Source organism: Tasmannia lanceolata, unplaced genomic scaffold (genome assembly GCF_043159265.1).
Source record: "Tasmannia lanceolata isolate RefF3 unplaced genomic scaffold, GAP_Taslan_0.1 ptg000002l, whole genome shotgun sequence".
NCBI lineage: Eukaryota > Viridiplantae > Streptophyta > Magnoliopsida > Canellales > Winteraceae > Tasmannia > Tasmannia lanceolata.
Genome location: NW_027518679.1, coordinates 50,652,572 through 50,670,290, shown reverse-complemented (window position 1 = coordinate 50,670,290; position 17,719 = coordinate 50,652,572). Strand labels below are relative to the sequence as shown.

General features: G+C 37.2%; 1 protein-coding gene across 1 annotated transcript; it reads left to right on the top strand.

Moving 5' to 3' along the window:
* The first annotated feature begins 15,993 nt into the window (after positions 1-15,993).
* Positions 15,994-17,019, top strand: LOC143886553 (ankyrin repeat/KH domain protein (DUF1442)). The gene has a single exon (XM_077390586.1). It carries the CDS (start codon positions 16,129-16,131, stop codon positions 16,759-16,761), a length of 633 nt encoding a protein of 210 aa, XP_077246701.1. The 5' UTR covers positions 15,994-16,128; the 3' UTR covers positions 16,762-17,019.
* Positions 17,020-17,719: the final 700 nt, after the last annotated feature.

The window sequence follows — 17,719 nt, the reverse complement described above, 5'->3', positions numbered from 1 at the left end:
GAGGGAACCAATTAGTAGAGGGTGAGAAGTGGCTAAGAAACAAGGAATAAGTCATCATATTTGAGGTATAGTTTTTTGTTTCCTTGTTTTTTTCTGAATTACCCTTTCCTCACACAGTTCTTCTCTTGTTTATTCCTCTCGCAGCCCCCTTCCCTCACCATTGGCCATTGGGTACGCTAATATTCCAGGAAAACAAATTCATGGTAACCAAACGTGTCCTAAGTCTTGATCCATAGAGCCTCTTTTAAGATTCTACAAAGTATGAAGAATAAACTGTTGATTTTTGTAGTTTTTTTTTTTAATTATTTTACACATGGGACCAAGACCATGTGGGTTGCCTCATTGATGTTCTAAATGATCAATTATGTTAAGAGAAGTGACATATTCGCCCATTTTTCTTACTTGGGACAGCCCCCTCTAGTGTAAAAGAGTAATCATAAATACACTAGAGAATATATCATTTCCCTTATTTGGTTGCTCATGCATATATGTCCAAGAAAATGGTTACAAGAAACTCACTCACAGTCCTTCCTAACGACATTTTCGGGACCCGCTTTTAACTTGTTTAGTTGTCTATACAATCAGTTTTGATTCTACAAACATGCCTTTGAGAATCTAGTAGAACTATGTAGAACTAAGAAAGTGCCTTTCGTAAAAGGTTACTAAAAGAGAACTGTGTAGGCATTCTCTTTAATTAAGCCATTATACAATCAGCCACCTCTTGCGGTATTTGTAAAAGGCTACCTCAGGTTTCAAATATTGCAAAGACCACCTCACTTTTGGCCTTATTTTGTAAAATATCCTATTTAATTGTGATTTTTGCAAAAGAACTCAAGAGATATTCATAAAATGCCACATCGAGTTTCAAATATTGTAAACCACCTTGCCTCATATGTCAGTGCATTTGGCTTAGAAAATGTTAGAAGTTTAAAAGATAAATAACGCATTTCTCCAACAGATTAAGCTTTTGGAGAAGTTGGTAAGTTAACATGGTATCAGAGCTAAAGGTCTAGAGTTTAAACGTACCGGATAGCAAAAACCCACATGCGATGGTCGGCCCAAAGTGGGACCACATGTGCCACGTGTTTGCCAAGTGGGTCACATGTGCGGGGGAGTGTTAAAAGTATAAAAGATAAATAATGCCTTTCTCCAACAGCTTAAGCTTTTGGAGAAGTTGGTAAGTTAACAGAAAAAGACTAAAATACCTTTTCTATTAAGATTAAATAGTTGAAAATTCCTATTAAATAAGTAAAGCTTAATAAAAATAAACTGATTTTATTATCCTATATAAAGCCACTATTTGGCATATATGGCAATCATCTCATTCAGAAACAGATTAATGAGAATCTTTGAAGTGAATCCCAGCCATTCCGAAGAATCTCATTTTTTTAGTGGCACAAGTAGAAAAGAGGGAAATGGGTTTCATGGATCTGGTCGCTGAATGTGATTTTTCAGTTTTTTCTCATTCTCCGTACCTAAAACTATCTTAAAATGAAGAAAGAGGGAAGTGTTCATGCGCTGCAGCACAGGGAGCTCCCTGCGCTTTAGTGGCTTGTAAAGCCTCCCATTGGTTCATATAGCGGCACTTTTGCGGGTCCACAAAAAGTGATGAATGGGAGGCTTTATAAGCCACTAAAGCGCAGGGAAGCTCAAGCCTCCCATTCGTCACTTTTTTTGGGCAAGTGGCTTATAAAGCCTCCCATTCGTCACTTTTTTTGGGGCAAATGATCTATTCGTGTTCATCAAGACTAATGGCAAGCATTATCATCCCATCATGAAATGATCCAACTGTTATCATTTAATCATGGGATTCACTCTATTGACTTGAGACACATCATGTTTGGAAGATTGGAAATCCTCGATCAATATCAATGAAAATGTATACGAGTATTTAGATCACAATGGGGCCAAAGACTACTAAACGATCAGATCATGTCATTCTAGGTGGGACACAACGTTTATGGGCTTTGATTAGATTGAAAAGGGGAGCTTATGGGTGCTGGGCAAGGCTTCTCATTCTCTCCCAAAAGACCAGCCACAAGCAGGTTAATGAGAGTATGGGCAGCGAGTCCCTGCGAAGAATCCCATTTTTCAATAACAAAATTAGATAGAAAGAGGGAAACTGGTTTTGTAGGTTGGGGTTGCAAACGGAATTTTCGATTTTGCCTTTTCCAACTACTCATCTTAGTTCACCTGATTTGAACCTCAATGGCTTTGCAAAAAAAAAAAAAAAACACTTGGTTTTTTGGTCGAGCTCTACACGTGCCCTTTAGCCGTGTATCTCCAAAAGCTCCCTTACCTTTCTCTTTTGACAACAACACGATTCATCCATCTATTTATGGGCCAACAGTGTGTGGTCATGGTTCTGTACATAAACTGACAAACCCAATTGAAATCATAGGATACATCAATACATGTCAAGGTAAGATAATGAACGACTTCGATAAAGCACCGATAAGAAGTCGGATTAGAGACTGGTATGCCAGTGTGAGCAAGTGTAGCTTTGTGCCACAGGTTGGAGGAGCAGAGACTAGTTTAGCATCAACCATGTTGGATCGGTGAATGAGTTCAGGCATATATTTTGTCAGTGTAAGAGCAAGTGTAGTTGAGCAGAACTATGCATAGTTTCTAGACTCCCCTGTGTAATCATCGATTCCCCCTGACTCTAGACTCTCTTTATCTTGATAGAGTTCTTGTTCGAATCCACAGTTTGCCCTACAGAGTCGATCAAAACTCCTTCGATTATCATGAGTTTTGACCGCGTCAACCGAGTACTCGACCGTGTCATGCTGAGTCGACAAGGATTTGCTTTGACAGTGTTTTGATCTACATCCGCATTTTGAAACACTGGTACAGGTAACTTCTGAGAAAGTACTGGAGGTTTCCAAAGTCTCATATATCAAAGATAGGGGTGGTTATTCGGTTATAACCGAACCGAATAAACCGAAATTTGATAACCGAAATAATTTCGGTTATCAAATTTCGGTAACCGAAACCGAACCGAAATTCCTAAGAACCGAACCGAAACCGAACCGATTAACAATTCGGATATTCGGTTATAACCGAATAGCCGAATTGTGGGAGAAAAAGAGGGAAAAAAAAGAAAATCTCGGTTTGGATCGGAGGGCTAGGATCATCCGATCGAAATAATTTTTTGAGCACAACCTAATTAAGTTGTGATCATCCTACGGAGTGCACATATAGCACTTTTTTTTTTTAGGAAAAAAATGGTTTTCATCGATAATTTCGGTTATTCGGTTAACCAAATTTTTTTTTGTTGAGATAACTGAAAACAGAAACCGAATTTCCAAACAAAAAAAAAAAAAACCAAAACCGAACCGACGGAACCAATTCGGTTTGGTTCGGTTATTCGGTTGTAACCGAATAATGAACACCCCTAATCAAAGAGGAAAGAGAAAAGTTATGAGAGAGCGGATGAGTGTCATTGCCCATGATGACAATATCCTCAAAGTATTGGAAAAATATGGAGTCATGGTGGGAATGTCTAATGAAAAGTGAGGGGTTACTGGGGCACTAGCCGCACTAGTGAAGCTCGTGCCAGCAAAGTATAGAGCTGAATCATTGAAACCAAGCCCTGGAAACTTGTTTTAGCCCAAAAATGGCTTTGTGCAATTAGCAGACATGGTGTGTCCGTGACGGGTCAACAAACCTTGGAGGTTGCCGCATGTAGACTTCTTGAAGATGGCTATTTAGGAATGTGTTGCTGACATCCGTTTGACGAAGAGGACAGTTATATGAGCTCGAAAGCAACAAGATAAAACAATTAGTGGGTGCTTTGACAACTGTACTAAAAGCATCTTCAAACGTCAAGAGTCCAAGTGACATTGCGAAAGAGTGCATTGAACTCAAGTTCCATGACAGACCTCTAATGGGGAAGTTTCAAGACGTGTGTAAAGCAAGTGGGATCAGGGGTTGGCTCAAAGATTAATTGAATAAAGAGAGGGTCTGGATGGGAAAGGTTGGATCGAGACACTAGCGAGTATCCTCTGATACAATGTAAGACGTGAAGAAAGAAAACTAAACAAAGGAAAATAGAAAGTGCAGCTTAGTGGGCAACATACGGCTGCATAGTTTTTCCATTTAATAAAGGTGAGTTGCAACAAACATGACAACTATCTATCACACAAAGATCATTACATTAGAGTGATGTGGTTGCATATGTATGGCAACACATCATCAAAATGCCAAATGCCAAGTTTAAGGGCTAAGAGTTTTGAAAGGAGTAACTCTTGAATAGGAAACTGTGGAGGGTACTATTCGTTTACAGGTTAGAGGTGTCATTTAATCAGATAAATACAGCTAATGCTTTTCTAGGATTCTTTCAAAACTTCTTCTAGATTAACACATTTTCAATAGAAGATGCATCCAATCCACCGATCCGGATTCATGAATTCAGGTGGAAAGATAGAATAATGGACCCCATTTAACCCAAAAATAATCCCAGCCATAGGTTCTCAAATACTAAGAAAGATACCAATAAAAAGCAAAAGAAAGTCCCAGAAATCACATATTATCATCATTCTATTAGGTTCTGTTCACTTCTTTTCCCTGCTGCTGTTTTCCTTGGAAAACAACCTTTTTTTTTTCCCTGAGAAGACCTTGACAAGACAAAAATTTTGTGTTCACTTCTTTTCCAGGGAAAAATATTATCAGATGTGGAATTTCTTATTGAAAAGCTGAAAATGACGTAGAAATTGACTTTTTCCCTGTTACTCGAGATTTGGTTTCCGATTAAATATATCGGAAAGATGCTTTCCAAGGAAAACGAAACATTTTCCTTGACGGTTTCCTGGATTCCTTTTCCTTCTGCCATGTCACCTGGAAAGGAAAGGAAAATGAAATCCTTTCCTTTCCTTCCCGGGGAAAAGAAGTGAACAGAGCCTTAGGGGAAAAAACCCATCAATTAAAATGACATATACATGCGCATAACCCTAATAAAAGAAAAACCCATCAATTAAAATGACATATACATGCGCATAACCCTAATAAAAGAAGAAAGAACAAAAAAAAAAACACCCCCGTAAAACCCCAGAGGCAACTACTGCTAGTTCCTCACCAAATCCACCAAAACTGTATGGCTTAAACAATAGGGTGATCTAAATGGCATTTGATGGGCCACATCGTAAATAGGATGTGCCCGAAAAATCATTTCCATGGGATGATACTAGCCTTCTAATTGAACTACAGATCGAAGGGTTAGGATCATCCTACGGAAGTGATTTTCGGGGCACAACCTATTTACATCTGGGCCCATCAAATGAACAGTTTGGATCATCCTATAGTGTAAGCCGTATAATACTTTCTAAGACTACTTTTTTTTTATGGGTAATTTTCTCAAAAATACTTTCTAAAAATACTGACCATAGGGACTTTTACAAAATAAAATCTCATTTTTGATCTCTCTGTCTCTGTCTGAGGAAGAGGGGTAAAGGGTTCCAAAATTTAGGGGGTTATTAAATTAGGGAACACACTTCCAAAACGGAACTCCGTTTGGAAAATTAAGACGAAAATGGAATTGGCCAAAGATTTTGGTCATTTTCCAGTATGTTTTATAGCATTTAGTTGGGATTGGAGCTCTTCTTGTGCATGTTTATTTTTCTTGCTACCAAACAAAGAATGTTTATTTTGTAGGCCATCAATATTTTCCTATTGGGACCTTGACTCTACGATCTATCCCTCAAAAGTAACCACAATCATATTCCATTGGAAATGTTTTCTTTGCAAAGGAAACAGCGCCTAAAGGACAGGCTAGAAGAATTATTGAGTTGTAGATAGAAGAACTGTGGATTGAAATTGGTTTGGCGAAGGTAAAATGATGTTCAACTTGCAACATAATGAGGTGCATTAGAAATTTAGAATCACATATCTTGGGCCTACATATTGGAGCCCACAAGTCTCCTAGAGCCTAAAATACAGCTCTTGTGCTGATAAAGAAATTCTAACCATCCAATCGAGAGCGCTGCTTTACCTAGAGATTGTGGACTTGTTTTTTTTACCGTTTGTTTTCAGATAACTCATCTCACAGTCATTATCATCCAATGGGCCGGGCTGCCTAACGGGCTATTCGGGCCTCAGCAGATTTGTCCTAGCTAGATATAAGCCCATCAATTGTGATAGGACAAAGCCTTGTTTTGAGCTGTAAATGTAACACCTGACTTTAACCTATCCAACGGCCCAAATAGCTCCTATCTTACATTATCTATAGGCTACTGATATTCCCATCACCATGTTTTGATAAAGGTACGAACTCAGCTTGTCTTTTATTATTTAACAAACTGTGAAAGGCAATTACAATTCAGAAAGAGCTCTCAGCAGCCAATTAGAAAAGAAAAGACAAGGTGATTTCCTCCACTTATCAAAACATGGTAGTGGGAATTTCAGTAGCCTGTCTTTTTCAATATTTTATTCCCAAAATAATTGTATATTCATCTCGCGTCATTGCATAGGTATATATAAAGTCAAGAACTAAAAAAGTTAAAAAAAACAATAAGAGAAAGAGTCAATTTCTAAAAACAATACCTAATATGATTTCTATTTTGAAACAAGAGAAAAAACCCAACAAGAAAATAGAAACCTAAGAAAACAAAGACTAAAAGAATATAGAACTAATATGGAAACTAGAAACAAATTTTAACAAGGACCCATGCAGCTGGTCAAGTAAGCATGTGGTGAGCTGATCAATGATCACATGCATTAAGGCCCATCAACCCATTCATCAAGGGATATGGTTGGTCCTGTTGGAGTTTAGGTTAGTATCCTCTAAGCCTACATGTTTTTGTAAATGAAGACATCATGACAATGATCCACAACTATCATAACTTCATTTTGTAGATGCTTCAAGGACAGAACATTATGGTGGTAACCCTTGGGAAAAGACATTAGGAATCGGGCGTGAATTCATCCCTAAGTGGGTACTTTACAACATCCTTTCAACGAAGAATGTTTTTTAGGTATAACATTCTCGTTGTCTCTACTATCTCAAACCAACAATTAACCCTCTCTTTCGATGATGGAATAGAAGATCGATATTGCCGTAGGAATAGAAAAAAATGCTCTTACTACGAGTGCAAAGCACTCAGTACTCCATTTATCTCTATCTTCACTATCGATATCATCATAAAAACGTCACAGATTGGTGTAGTTTCATTATATGATTCTTCTTCTTCTTCTTTGACCTGGCATCCTTAGCTTTGATACCAACTGAAGTGAGAACTTGGTGGATCAATAACAACAATCAACAAACATGGACTGCATGCAAGGGAGAACTAATCTGATTGGTAGGAGTTTGGCAAAAATAGTCCAAGGTGTGTAGAACACTCCAAGAGTTCATGTGAGAGCAACTACGTCTTCTAATATTTTATTCCCAAAATAACTCTATATTTCTCTCACTTCATTACATCCGTACATATAAAGTCAAGAACTGAAAAGAAGAAACAAAAAAGAAAAGAAAAGAAAGAGTCTTATTCTAAAAACAATACCTAATGAGAGTCCTATGCTAAAATATAAAAAAAACTTAAGAGTCTTATTCTAAAGCAAAAATAAAATCCAACATAACAAAAACTATGAAGGAAACTAGAAGTAATTAATATTATAAAACTAGAAACCAATTTTAAATAGGAAAAGAATCTTAGAAGACACAAATAAGGAATAACCCATGCGTCCAACATGTGAGCCAACTGGGCAAGTAAGCATGTGGGTCCATATGGTCATGCGACTCATGCCTTATTCACTCGCCCCAATTGGGTCATTGTTCTTTCTGTTTGATCCACAAAATTCAATTCAAGGGGTTAATCAATTCGTCTCCTAGGATTGGATTCCAAGTGACACATTGAGAAGTAGAGAACTCACTTCTTCTTTAGGCTCTCAATGCCCTCTGGAGAAACAAAGGACTTTAAGTTTAAGCAACCAAAATGCAAGCCTTAATGTAGAGGAATGCAGGAATGCAAACAACAATGATAAAACAAGAAGACATTCAGTCAAAAACAACAGAGAGCAAGGACAAGAACCAATGCATTGATACCAGCCAAGATGATTCCATTTCTTCTAGAGTTTGTATCATTAGATAAAATTACAACTAAGATAACTAAAACTACGGTAAAAACTAAGATAATATAACTTAAGACATATTTTGAATTAGTTTTTCCCGCAGCAACCACCCACAACCTATCTTAGGGAAATGACCATTGGTAGATGTGTCTCAACTCCAATGAATTAATAGCCAACGAATGATTTGGTCTCACAAGATCGATCTTATCTTAATTTCACATATGGATGAACACTTTCTGACCGTTTGATTGGAAGTCTAGAAATCAATCCAATGCAATTTTTTAGTGCCATGTGTGCGGGTTGAGATCAAGAAGAGACTTTAGAAGGTCCCACAGACCAATTTCACCTGCATTTTACAACTGTCTCTACATTTTAAGAATGCCTTTGGTGGTTTGGATCTCACTAGATGAACGGTCTAGATCTGTGGCAGGAGATAGTGGAGGTAGAAGACCACCATGGTTTTATGATTTTCCATCATGGTTCTATAGAAAGTTTTCGTTTTTGTTTTTTTTTTCTAGTCTATTAGGATAAGATGCATTCAAAGCATTTTATTGTGAGCATCCTATGGTGGGCCATCCGTAGCGTGGCTTACGTAACAACACATGTATGCAAGCACAATTTTCACTAGAAATTGGTCTTTCTTTTGCATCGTCTGGGGTCTTTGTTGCAACAATTGGTCAGTTCCAATGTTTCTATCATGTGAAGAATTAAGGTAAATTGTGGTCAGTGATGCCTCAGATTTTTCTGGTTCCGTAAAATGGGCGTAAAACAAATTTTAACTGTATTTTTTTTAAAGAATACTGATATTGACACTACCATGTTTTGATAATTGCACTAACTCATATTGTCTTTAATTATTTAAACAGCTGTCAAAGGCTATTACAGTACCCATTAAAAAAAAAAGGTTATTACAGTCCCTAAAAAGATCTCAGAAGGCAATTTAAAAATAAAAGAGAAACTGAGTTTGTGCAGTTATTATAAAAAGGTAGTGCCATTGTGCCAACATCAGTAGCCAAAAATTCAAATCTGTAATGCAATCTAGTTCTCCATGTACACGGAAAAAATATTTTCTATGAATAAAACTATTCTGTGAAGGGATTTGCTAGGGACCGTTGGAGAAGGCATTTCTCTAAAATAATAAAAAAAAATTCCTGTTTTATGAGAAATCTACAACCTTATAGACCCTGGAATATTATTTGTTTTTTCCTACGGATTTTTGTATCATTTCACTTGTTATCTGCTTATTTATCATTTTACTTGTAAATCCCGATATATACTTGTATTAAAGCGGTTTTGTGACTTAATTTTGTCACTATATATGTCTAATTTCAAGTAAAAATTGATTTTGGTACCATCAAACTTTTAATATGAAAATGATATCCACGCTCCATTGTTTCTAATATGAAACTCCTTTATTTTATTTTTTTATCGAAGGCATTTATAGTTCACAAAAAGCCATCAACAACCAATAAAAGATTTATTGATCGTACGAGGGATGCCATTATCAAAGAAATGATATTATTATCTTGATACATTAATGTATTCATTAATAGTAACCATGGTTTTAAATTTCGGATTTCGGTGGAGACCGACACCGAAATCACCCAAAACCGAAACGATCATTTATTTCGGCCGAAATTTCAGAATTTCGGTTTTTCCGAAATTTGACCCAAAATATCTGTTTTTTTTTTAATATTAATTTAATATTTCACCGAAATTTAATATTGAATAAAATATTGAATTTGGGTTTTGTACCGGATTTTGACCGAAATTTCGAAATTTCAGGGTCCGAAACCGGTACCGAAACCGAAATTTTAAACCTAGATAGTAACATATATTACCTATGAATAATCAAAATATAACCAATCAATCAAATTATATATAATCAACAATAATAATAATGTTGCTCATAATATATATTTTTTCTATCCTAGATCCTTCCAATCTCCTGATATTGAAAGTTGTAATGTGGGCTGCGGTTGACTTCTACTCGGAGCATCTATTGGACAATTTAGTCTCCTTTTAGTTTGGTTCGATCGATAATTCCAAAAGGACAACAATATTTGTTAAATAATAAATCATTAAAAAAAGTTTGTAAAAAAAAAGAAAAGATTAGGTTATTGAAAGTGATAAGACCATAACTCTCACGTACGAAGTAGCTAGACAATTTGATGGTGATCACCTGTGTGAAGTGGTCATTGTCCGATCATGTTTGATGGTGAAAATAATGCGGGGCTTGCCTCCTGCTCAAAGCTATAATTCTACTTAATATGAGGTTAATTAACCAATTAATCACCACCAAATCAAGTTTTAGCAATGATAATTATATTAAGGCTTTGTTTCTTTTGAGGCAGAATGGGCATAAAACATATTTTACGCCTATTTTTAAGTGGAAACATGGGCGTAAAATTTGTTTTACGCCCATTTTACATCAAAAGAAACGGAGTACTATATAAGGGAATGTCTAAGAAATTTCGCACAAGCCTCTCTTTTGCGAGAGAGAAGAGCCACCAAGTGGTTGAATTTGTCTTACTCATTTAATTTGTATGAGGTGGCAGTTCTCATCTGAAAAATGAGTCCTTTAGCGAAATTGCCTTGGACAATATATCCCTTGTACAAAACTACATAGATGGCTCTTATTCACATGTTACATGTGGAGTGTGGTAGTTTGACTTGTAATAGAAAATTCATACTCTTAGTCCTTAGTAATTAAATTATAGACGATCATACTCTACATACATCATTTAATTTGCAGTTATCAGAGATTAATTAATCTTAATTTGTTTCTACTTTTCTATCAAGTGGAGAAGAATGCCAACTTGCGAGCTTCATACGTAAGAGTAGAAATTAGAGGAAAATAGTAATTAAAGATTAATTAATACTAAGTACGACAAATTTGGTCATTGATATCTGAAATTTAAGACTGCTGGAATTTTTAAAATGAGTCACTTGCTATGTACTTAGAAATTTGATTAGGGAAAATTTTCCTTTCATTTTCAGTTCTTTCTTTTTTAAACTGGAAGTGAACTATGTCATGCTTACGTTAAGATAAGCATGTCATTTATTTAGCAAGTGGCTGGTGCACAGTTAAAGTATGGCTTTTTGACTTTGATTTTAATTAAATTTTAGCTTAATACATAAGCAAAATGCAACATGCATATTTTAATTATTTTGTTTAAATACTATTATGAGTTTTAACAGTTTTATTTATTTGTAATGACATAACATGCCTTGATAATGTGAAAAAACAGAAACAAGGAGAGATAGAAAGAGAAGGCAGATTTTTCCCTTTTTTCTTGGGTCTAACCTCTAAACTCTAGGTTGAAGAACAAAGCCTTGATCATTGAGTTAGGCTGAATCCCTGAGGTAGATTTTTTCCGTCACTATGTTCCACATTAAAAAAAGTTTTAGGACGGAAAAATCCATTGCTATAAATTAAATGTTTTTTTAGAGACGTTTTCTTTTTTCTTTTTCCCTTGCAATGATTGATGTTTCGCTGGTGCAACGGTAATGTTGCTCCATTGTGACTTGGTGGTCACGGGTTCGAGTCATGGAAATAGCCTCTCTGCAAAGCATGGGGTAAGGCTGCGTACATCTAGCCCTACCCAGACCCCGCAATGGTTGGAGCCTCGTGCACTGGGTCGCCCCCCTTATTAATGTTTCGTTGTGGAATATAAATTTATTTATTTTTCATTTTAAAATTTTAAATTGGCGATAGATTCAGAGCCTTCGTAAAATCCGTTGCCAAATGTTGTGACGTATATTTTTTTCATCACTAAATATATATATAGCTACGCATTTTGTGTTTTTACATGTGTGTATGAGAGAGAGAGAGAGAGAGAGAGATTGGAACTTCCACTTCCATTTTTTTATTTTTTTTACAAGCAAAAGATAAAATATTTTAAAGATTAAATTTTCTATTTTTTCTATCCATGTCTCCTCTGCATCGATGGCTAAGTTGACTTCTTCGATAAGCACAGTTAGGCCCTTGTATATATGGTTGTCTTGACAAAGATAAAATAACTGGCCAGAGGGGAGGCTTAGCTTAATTAGACAAAACCCTTTGAAACTATCCAATGCATCTCGAATTTCAATCCCAAGTGGGGGAATATGAAAATCATTTGGTTTGTATTAAGCCAAACTTAAGCACCACAGTATTTTATGGAAAAAGACATCATCCAAACCCACTCCAAAAATGCTTACGACTCCTTTTCTAATAGGAGAGTGACAAATGATCTCAGATTAGCAGAACCCAAAACCCTGCTATCATAGTACACTGTTTGATTGTGAATAGACGGTTGAGATGTGTTATACAATGTCCATTTGACTCACCAAATTAACGATTGGGATTTTTCAATGATTTCTTCTATTTTTGAGAATTGTGTAACCATGATCACCAGATAACCAATGTCGTGAATTAGAACGATATCATGTAATATCGTTACAATCAAGGTTTAAAATTTCGGTTTTGGTTCTGGTTTCGGACCATGAAATTTTGAAATTTCGATAAAATATTAAATTAATATTAAAAAAACAGTTTTTTTTGGGTCGAATTTCAGAAAACTGAAATTTCGACCGAAATAAATGACGGTTTTGGTTTTGGTCCGTTTCGGTGTCGGTCTCGGTCCGAAATTTCGGATTTCGGCCGAAATTTAAAACCATGGTTACAATAACACATACATAGAAAAGCCCAATTTATTAGCTTCTTGCGATTAGCTACCCATATATTTCTTAAAAATAGCACATACATAGCTGATGAATCAATTTATAACCCTATAGTATGTAATTCACTATTAACTTTTTTGCGAGAATGACGAAGAGAGCAAACAAGCACATGAAATTTGTGGGTTTTCTCTCTTTTCCGTTATTAATGATAATCTTTTCCACTCACTTCTTCGTGGGGTGGCAACAGGGAAAGCAAGACTTGTACAGCTTCTAAGAAGCCCAAAAAATGGAAAGAATTTTCCAAGAAAATGTAGCGAAATATATGAGGCTTTTTCTACGTACCACCCAAAAGCATAGAAAGAAGGTTCCGGGAAAATGAAGAGAAATTTCAGAGCATGAGAAAACAAAAGAGAGGACAGCCGAAAAGATAGAAAGAATTTTCCAAGAAAACCCACGGAAATTCTATACGCCGCACGTCGTACCTTTTTGTCTGACCGTACGAAGAGTCGTTAAGGGCGTTCCCACGCTTTGCCTTTCTTATGTTTTCTCTATATACGTAAAATCAAAGCCCAGGCAGGGGAAATTCTTTATTAATTTACGAAAATACCCTCAATATTTTTTCAAATTTCTACTCAAACACGCATCCCTATTTTTTTCCAGAACCGTCCGAGCTGGTCATGTGTCCACGTCAGCTGCTCCGTTGACATTCATTGATTGGGTTATTCGGATGACGTGTCGATCTCAACGCCAATAAGCATATTCGATGCGTGCCACGTCAGCTGAGTAGTACAACACGATCACCACGTCCGGTTTCGTACTTCAAATTGAGCACGACTCTTTCTTAAATTTCGCCCCATGTAGGATAATGCGCCTCCCCTGTAACGTGAATCGGGGGCAGACTTTAACGCTTTTGGACGACAAATCACATCAAGAAAGGGGCGTATTATCCTAAAATGGGGCGAAAACAAATCATCACCCTTTCTTAAATTCTCTAGTCCAAATATTTTCATATTGTACGCTGCTGGAGGAGGCACAGACTCGGACATTTTCTCAGTCTGCAAACCATAAAATATGACTTTTATTTACTAAAATAGCCCTCTTCTTTAAGAATAACTTCGAAACCAGCCCCATCCATTGTTCGTAAAAAGATAATGAAAACTTCATACCTTAGCACCTTACACAATGATTTTGATAAAGGCAATACTCACATTACATGATCACTTTCTCGAGTTTTTATATGGTGTAAGCCCTTATGGTCACATATTTTTCAAAAAAAATACTGTGTGGACCACACTATAGGATGATCCAAACCGTCCATGTGATGGGCCACGATGTAGATACGTTGTGCCCAAAAATCATTTTCATAGGATGTTCCCAACCCTCTGATCTATAGAGGAACTACATATTATGAAAACCTCTGCAAATCAGAGGGCTAGGATCATCCTATGGAAGTGATTTTTGGGGCACAACCTATCTACATTGTGGCCCATCACATGGACGGTTTGGATCATCCTATAGTGTGGTCTGTATAGTACTTTTTGAAAAATACGGGACTATAAGGGCTTACACCATATAAAATCTCCACTTTCGCATTGCTACGCCGCTAAATATAAAAGTGAATCTAAAATAAATAGGTAGGTTCTTATTAAAACAAGGGGGCCACATTCATTTTCCTTTTCGGGTTTTGTTAAGGTGCATTGAGAATGTAAATCTACAATAAATTTACATAGGGAATGGACGTTTTACATGGCTTTTTGAGTCTTTTTTCTCAAACAATGTGCAGATTTACATTTTCAATGCGCCTTAACGAGTGCTCGGCCCGTTAACAAAACCCAATTAATAACATGCACATAGTTCCATAAAAAAGTAGAAGGGGTGTGAATTCCAAGTGATGGGTAAGAATGCTAGGGTGCAAATGTTAATGCTCGAAATGTTAATGAATATGATTTGGGCATAATATTTGGATTCGATCGTGTCCATTGGGTTCATATCCTAAGATTTGAAATTATTTCGGATCGTGACCCAGGCGAAAACCTTCTCTATGAATTTCTTCTAAATGATTCATTTAGCCAACCCCAACTAGTTTGGGACAAAGGCTTTGTTGAGTTGAGTTGAGTAGAGTAGACTCAGACGGAACCCCAAAATCCAATCGAGTCGTCCTAGATATAAATGGAGGGCCCATATGTATGAAAATACCTTGTTGCGGCCAAAATCTGTGATAAGCCGCTTCGGAAGAGTTGAGATCCGCCTGCGCATGTGAAATGGTCAGGCGACCTACATAGAGTTGGTGCTCAGGAAAGGCCTCCGATGAAGCTAGTGACCAACAATAGATAAGAAAGTACGCACTATGAATAGTAAGTTTTGGGAAATGGACCCTTTACCTCTAGCATTATGACAGGATTCTCTCAGGATTGTAGGGTATGTATATCAAGTATGTTTCTAACCAAAATAGAGTAAGACCATCAACTCATCTCTCTCAAATGACAAGAAGTGTAGGACCCCTTTTCTCTCTTTCCACTCTCTCTCTCTCTCTCAGTATTAGATGCTAAAAAAGAAATGAAATTTAATGGGCGGTGATAACTATGCTAAAAAAGAAATGAAATTTAATGGGCGGTGATAACTGGCGGTAAAATTGCAAGAAAAATTGGATGGTAGATTTATTTTTTAATATATAAAGGGTAATGATAAATTCGCAACCCATGCAGGGTAATTTGCACCCCTTGAAACGTCAAAAAGCATTGAAATCCGCCACATACCCTCCTTTAAAGAGGTGCGAATTTATCATCGCCCCTATATATAAAATGCTCTAATATTTTATATAAAAAGATGCCACCCGGAATATAAAATATAAGAGCTAATTATTGGACACAAATTTTGGTTGAGGCCCGGTTTGTTTTGGATTCTAGGAACCTATTTTGAGTCCACACCTGATGAATCGCCAGTCTAATCAATTGTGCACTAACAATCGATTCTCAAATTCTAAAACAAACAAGGCCTTGATTTTTGAGTCCAGCAATAAGTTGTATAGACTCAAAATCAGTCCTCAGAATCCAAAACAAACCAGGGATAAGTATAACCCACAGTATCTTCCATGTTACACACGTCAATAGACATTATAGTAATTTGATGAAAGAAATTGAGCATATACTAACCCCGAAGAAACCGTGTCAGCTATAAATTTTATTTATTTTTATATGGAGAACAGGTGGGCATTTTGATTAAAAAAAAACAAATGTACGTAAGCAACTTCTTAACAAACGTGCTGGAAATTTAGTTGCCGATGTCAGCGGTTTCTTAAAAAGTGGTTTTTCCAAGACATTTCTCCGTATAAAACCCCAAACACCTTCTCCCTAAGCCCACATCTTTACTCTCCATTTCATTTTCAAAGAAAGCGATATGAAAACCGCTTGGTGCTCCGAAACCGCTTCCAAATCTTACATCGACACCGTCCGAGCAGTAAAAAGCGGTTTTCCGGCAACAACCCACGTGGCAGAGCTGGTTTCCGCCATGGCGGGTGGGTTCAAGTGCCAGCTCATCATCGAGGCCTGGGCACGTGGGGATTCCATCGCCACGAGCGTGGGGCTGGCGATTGCAAGCAGGCACGTGGGAGGGAGACACGTGTGTATCGTCCCTGATGAACGGTGGAGATTGGAGTATGAAGAGGCCATGCAACGGTCAGGATTGAGTCCTGAAGTGGTGGTTGGGGAGGCGGAGGAGGTGATGGGAGGGTTAGTTGGGGTGGATTTTGTGGTGGTGGATTCTCGGCGCAAGGACTTTGCGAAGATACTGAGGTTTGCTAAAATGAGCCAACGGGGTGCAGTTTTGGTATGCAAGAACGCTGTTCCGTGTTTCAGATGGCGTGGCGTGTTGGGAAATGGGACACGTGTCGTGAGATCGGTTTTTTTGCCGATTGAGAAGGGGTTGGAGATTGCTCAGGTGAGTATGGGTGGTGGGGTCGGGTCAGGTAAGAGCCGTTGGATCAAACATTTTGATCGGCGCACGGGTGAAGAACACGTGTTCCTGAGATAGAGTTTTTCTTGCTTGGATTGTTTTTGTTCCTTGTATAAAAAGAACATGAGGGTTCTTTCTATCCTCTCTTTTTATTGTTTTGCGAATGTATAAATTAAGTACTGATATCTCACCCCATATTTTGATAATGGGACGACTTGCTTTGTTTTACAGAGAGCTTTTTGGGAATTGTAATAACCTTTTTCTTTTGACAGCTGATTAAAAAATGTTAAATTGAGTTCATCTTCTTATCAAAATGGGGAATGTTATTACTTATTAGCACAACCATATTTTGATATTTGCACAAACCCAGCTGTCTTCTCTTCTTTAATTGCCTTTTAGGAAGGAAAGTGATATATATCAGCCCTTTTTATATCTTACTCAGCAGCTCTTTAAATACTAAAAGATATGGTTGTGCTAGTATCATTTCCCTATCAAAATAGGGATTTGCTAGCATCCATCGCAGAAGGCATTTCGCAGATGGTCTGTTGCATCTGACAGCAGCCACCTCGTGAATAAAGACAAAATCTGCTTACAAGTGTGCCTGTGAGGCTGGTGTCAGATGCAACAGACCATCCGCTGAATCCCTTCTGATGATGGACGCAAGCAAATCCCATCAAAATATAGTCTATACATAAGCAAAGGGAGCTGATAAATTTGCACCCAAATTATTCTCGTATTCACCCCCCTTGATGGAAAGGTGAACATTTTTAACATATGGGGAGTGATAAATCGACCCCCATATATCTTAAATCGACCTTTTTAACGTAAAACGTTAGGGTGTGTGAGTTGTCCGCCTCTAAGGCATTTAACGGCAGGTGGCAACTTTATTCAAAGCCCTAACGTTTTACGTTAAAAAGGGTCGATTTAAGATATATGGGGGTCGATGTATCACTCCCCCTTTTGTTTTTGAAATCAAGAAATTTTAGTGTATGTTTTCAATCCCAACGGAGATGATATAGTTAGTTAGTGTGTGTGT

What these genes read in the sequence shown, in the direction of transcription:
- LOC143886553 (XM_077390586.1), top strand. Translation starts at nt 16,129, where the DNA reads ATGAAAACCGCTTGGTGCTCCGAAACCGCTTCCAAATCTTACATCGAC.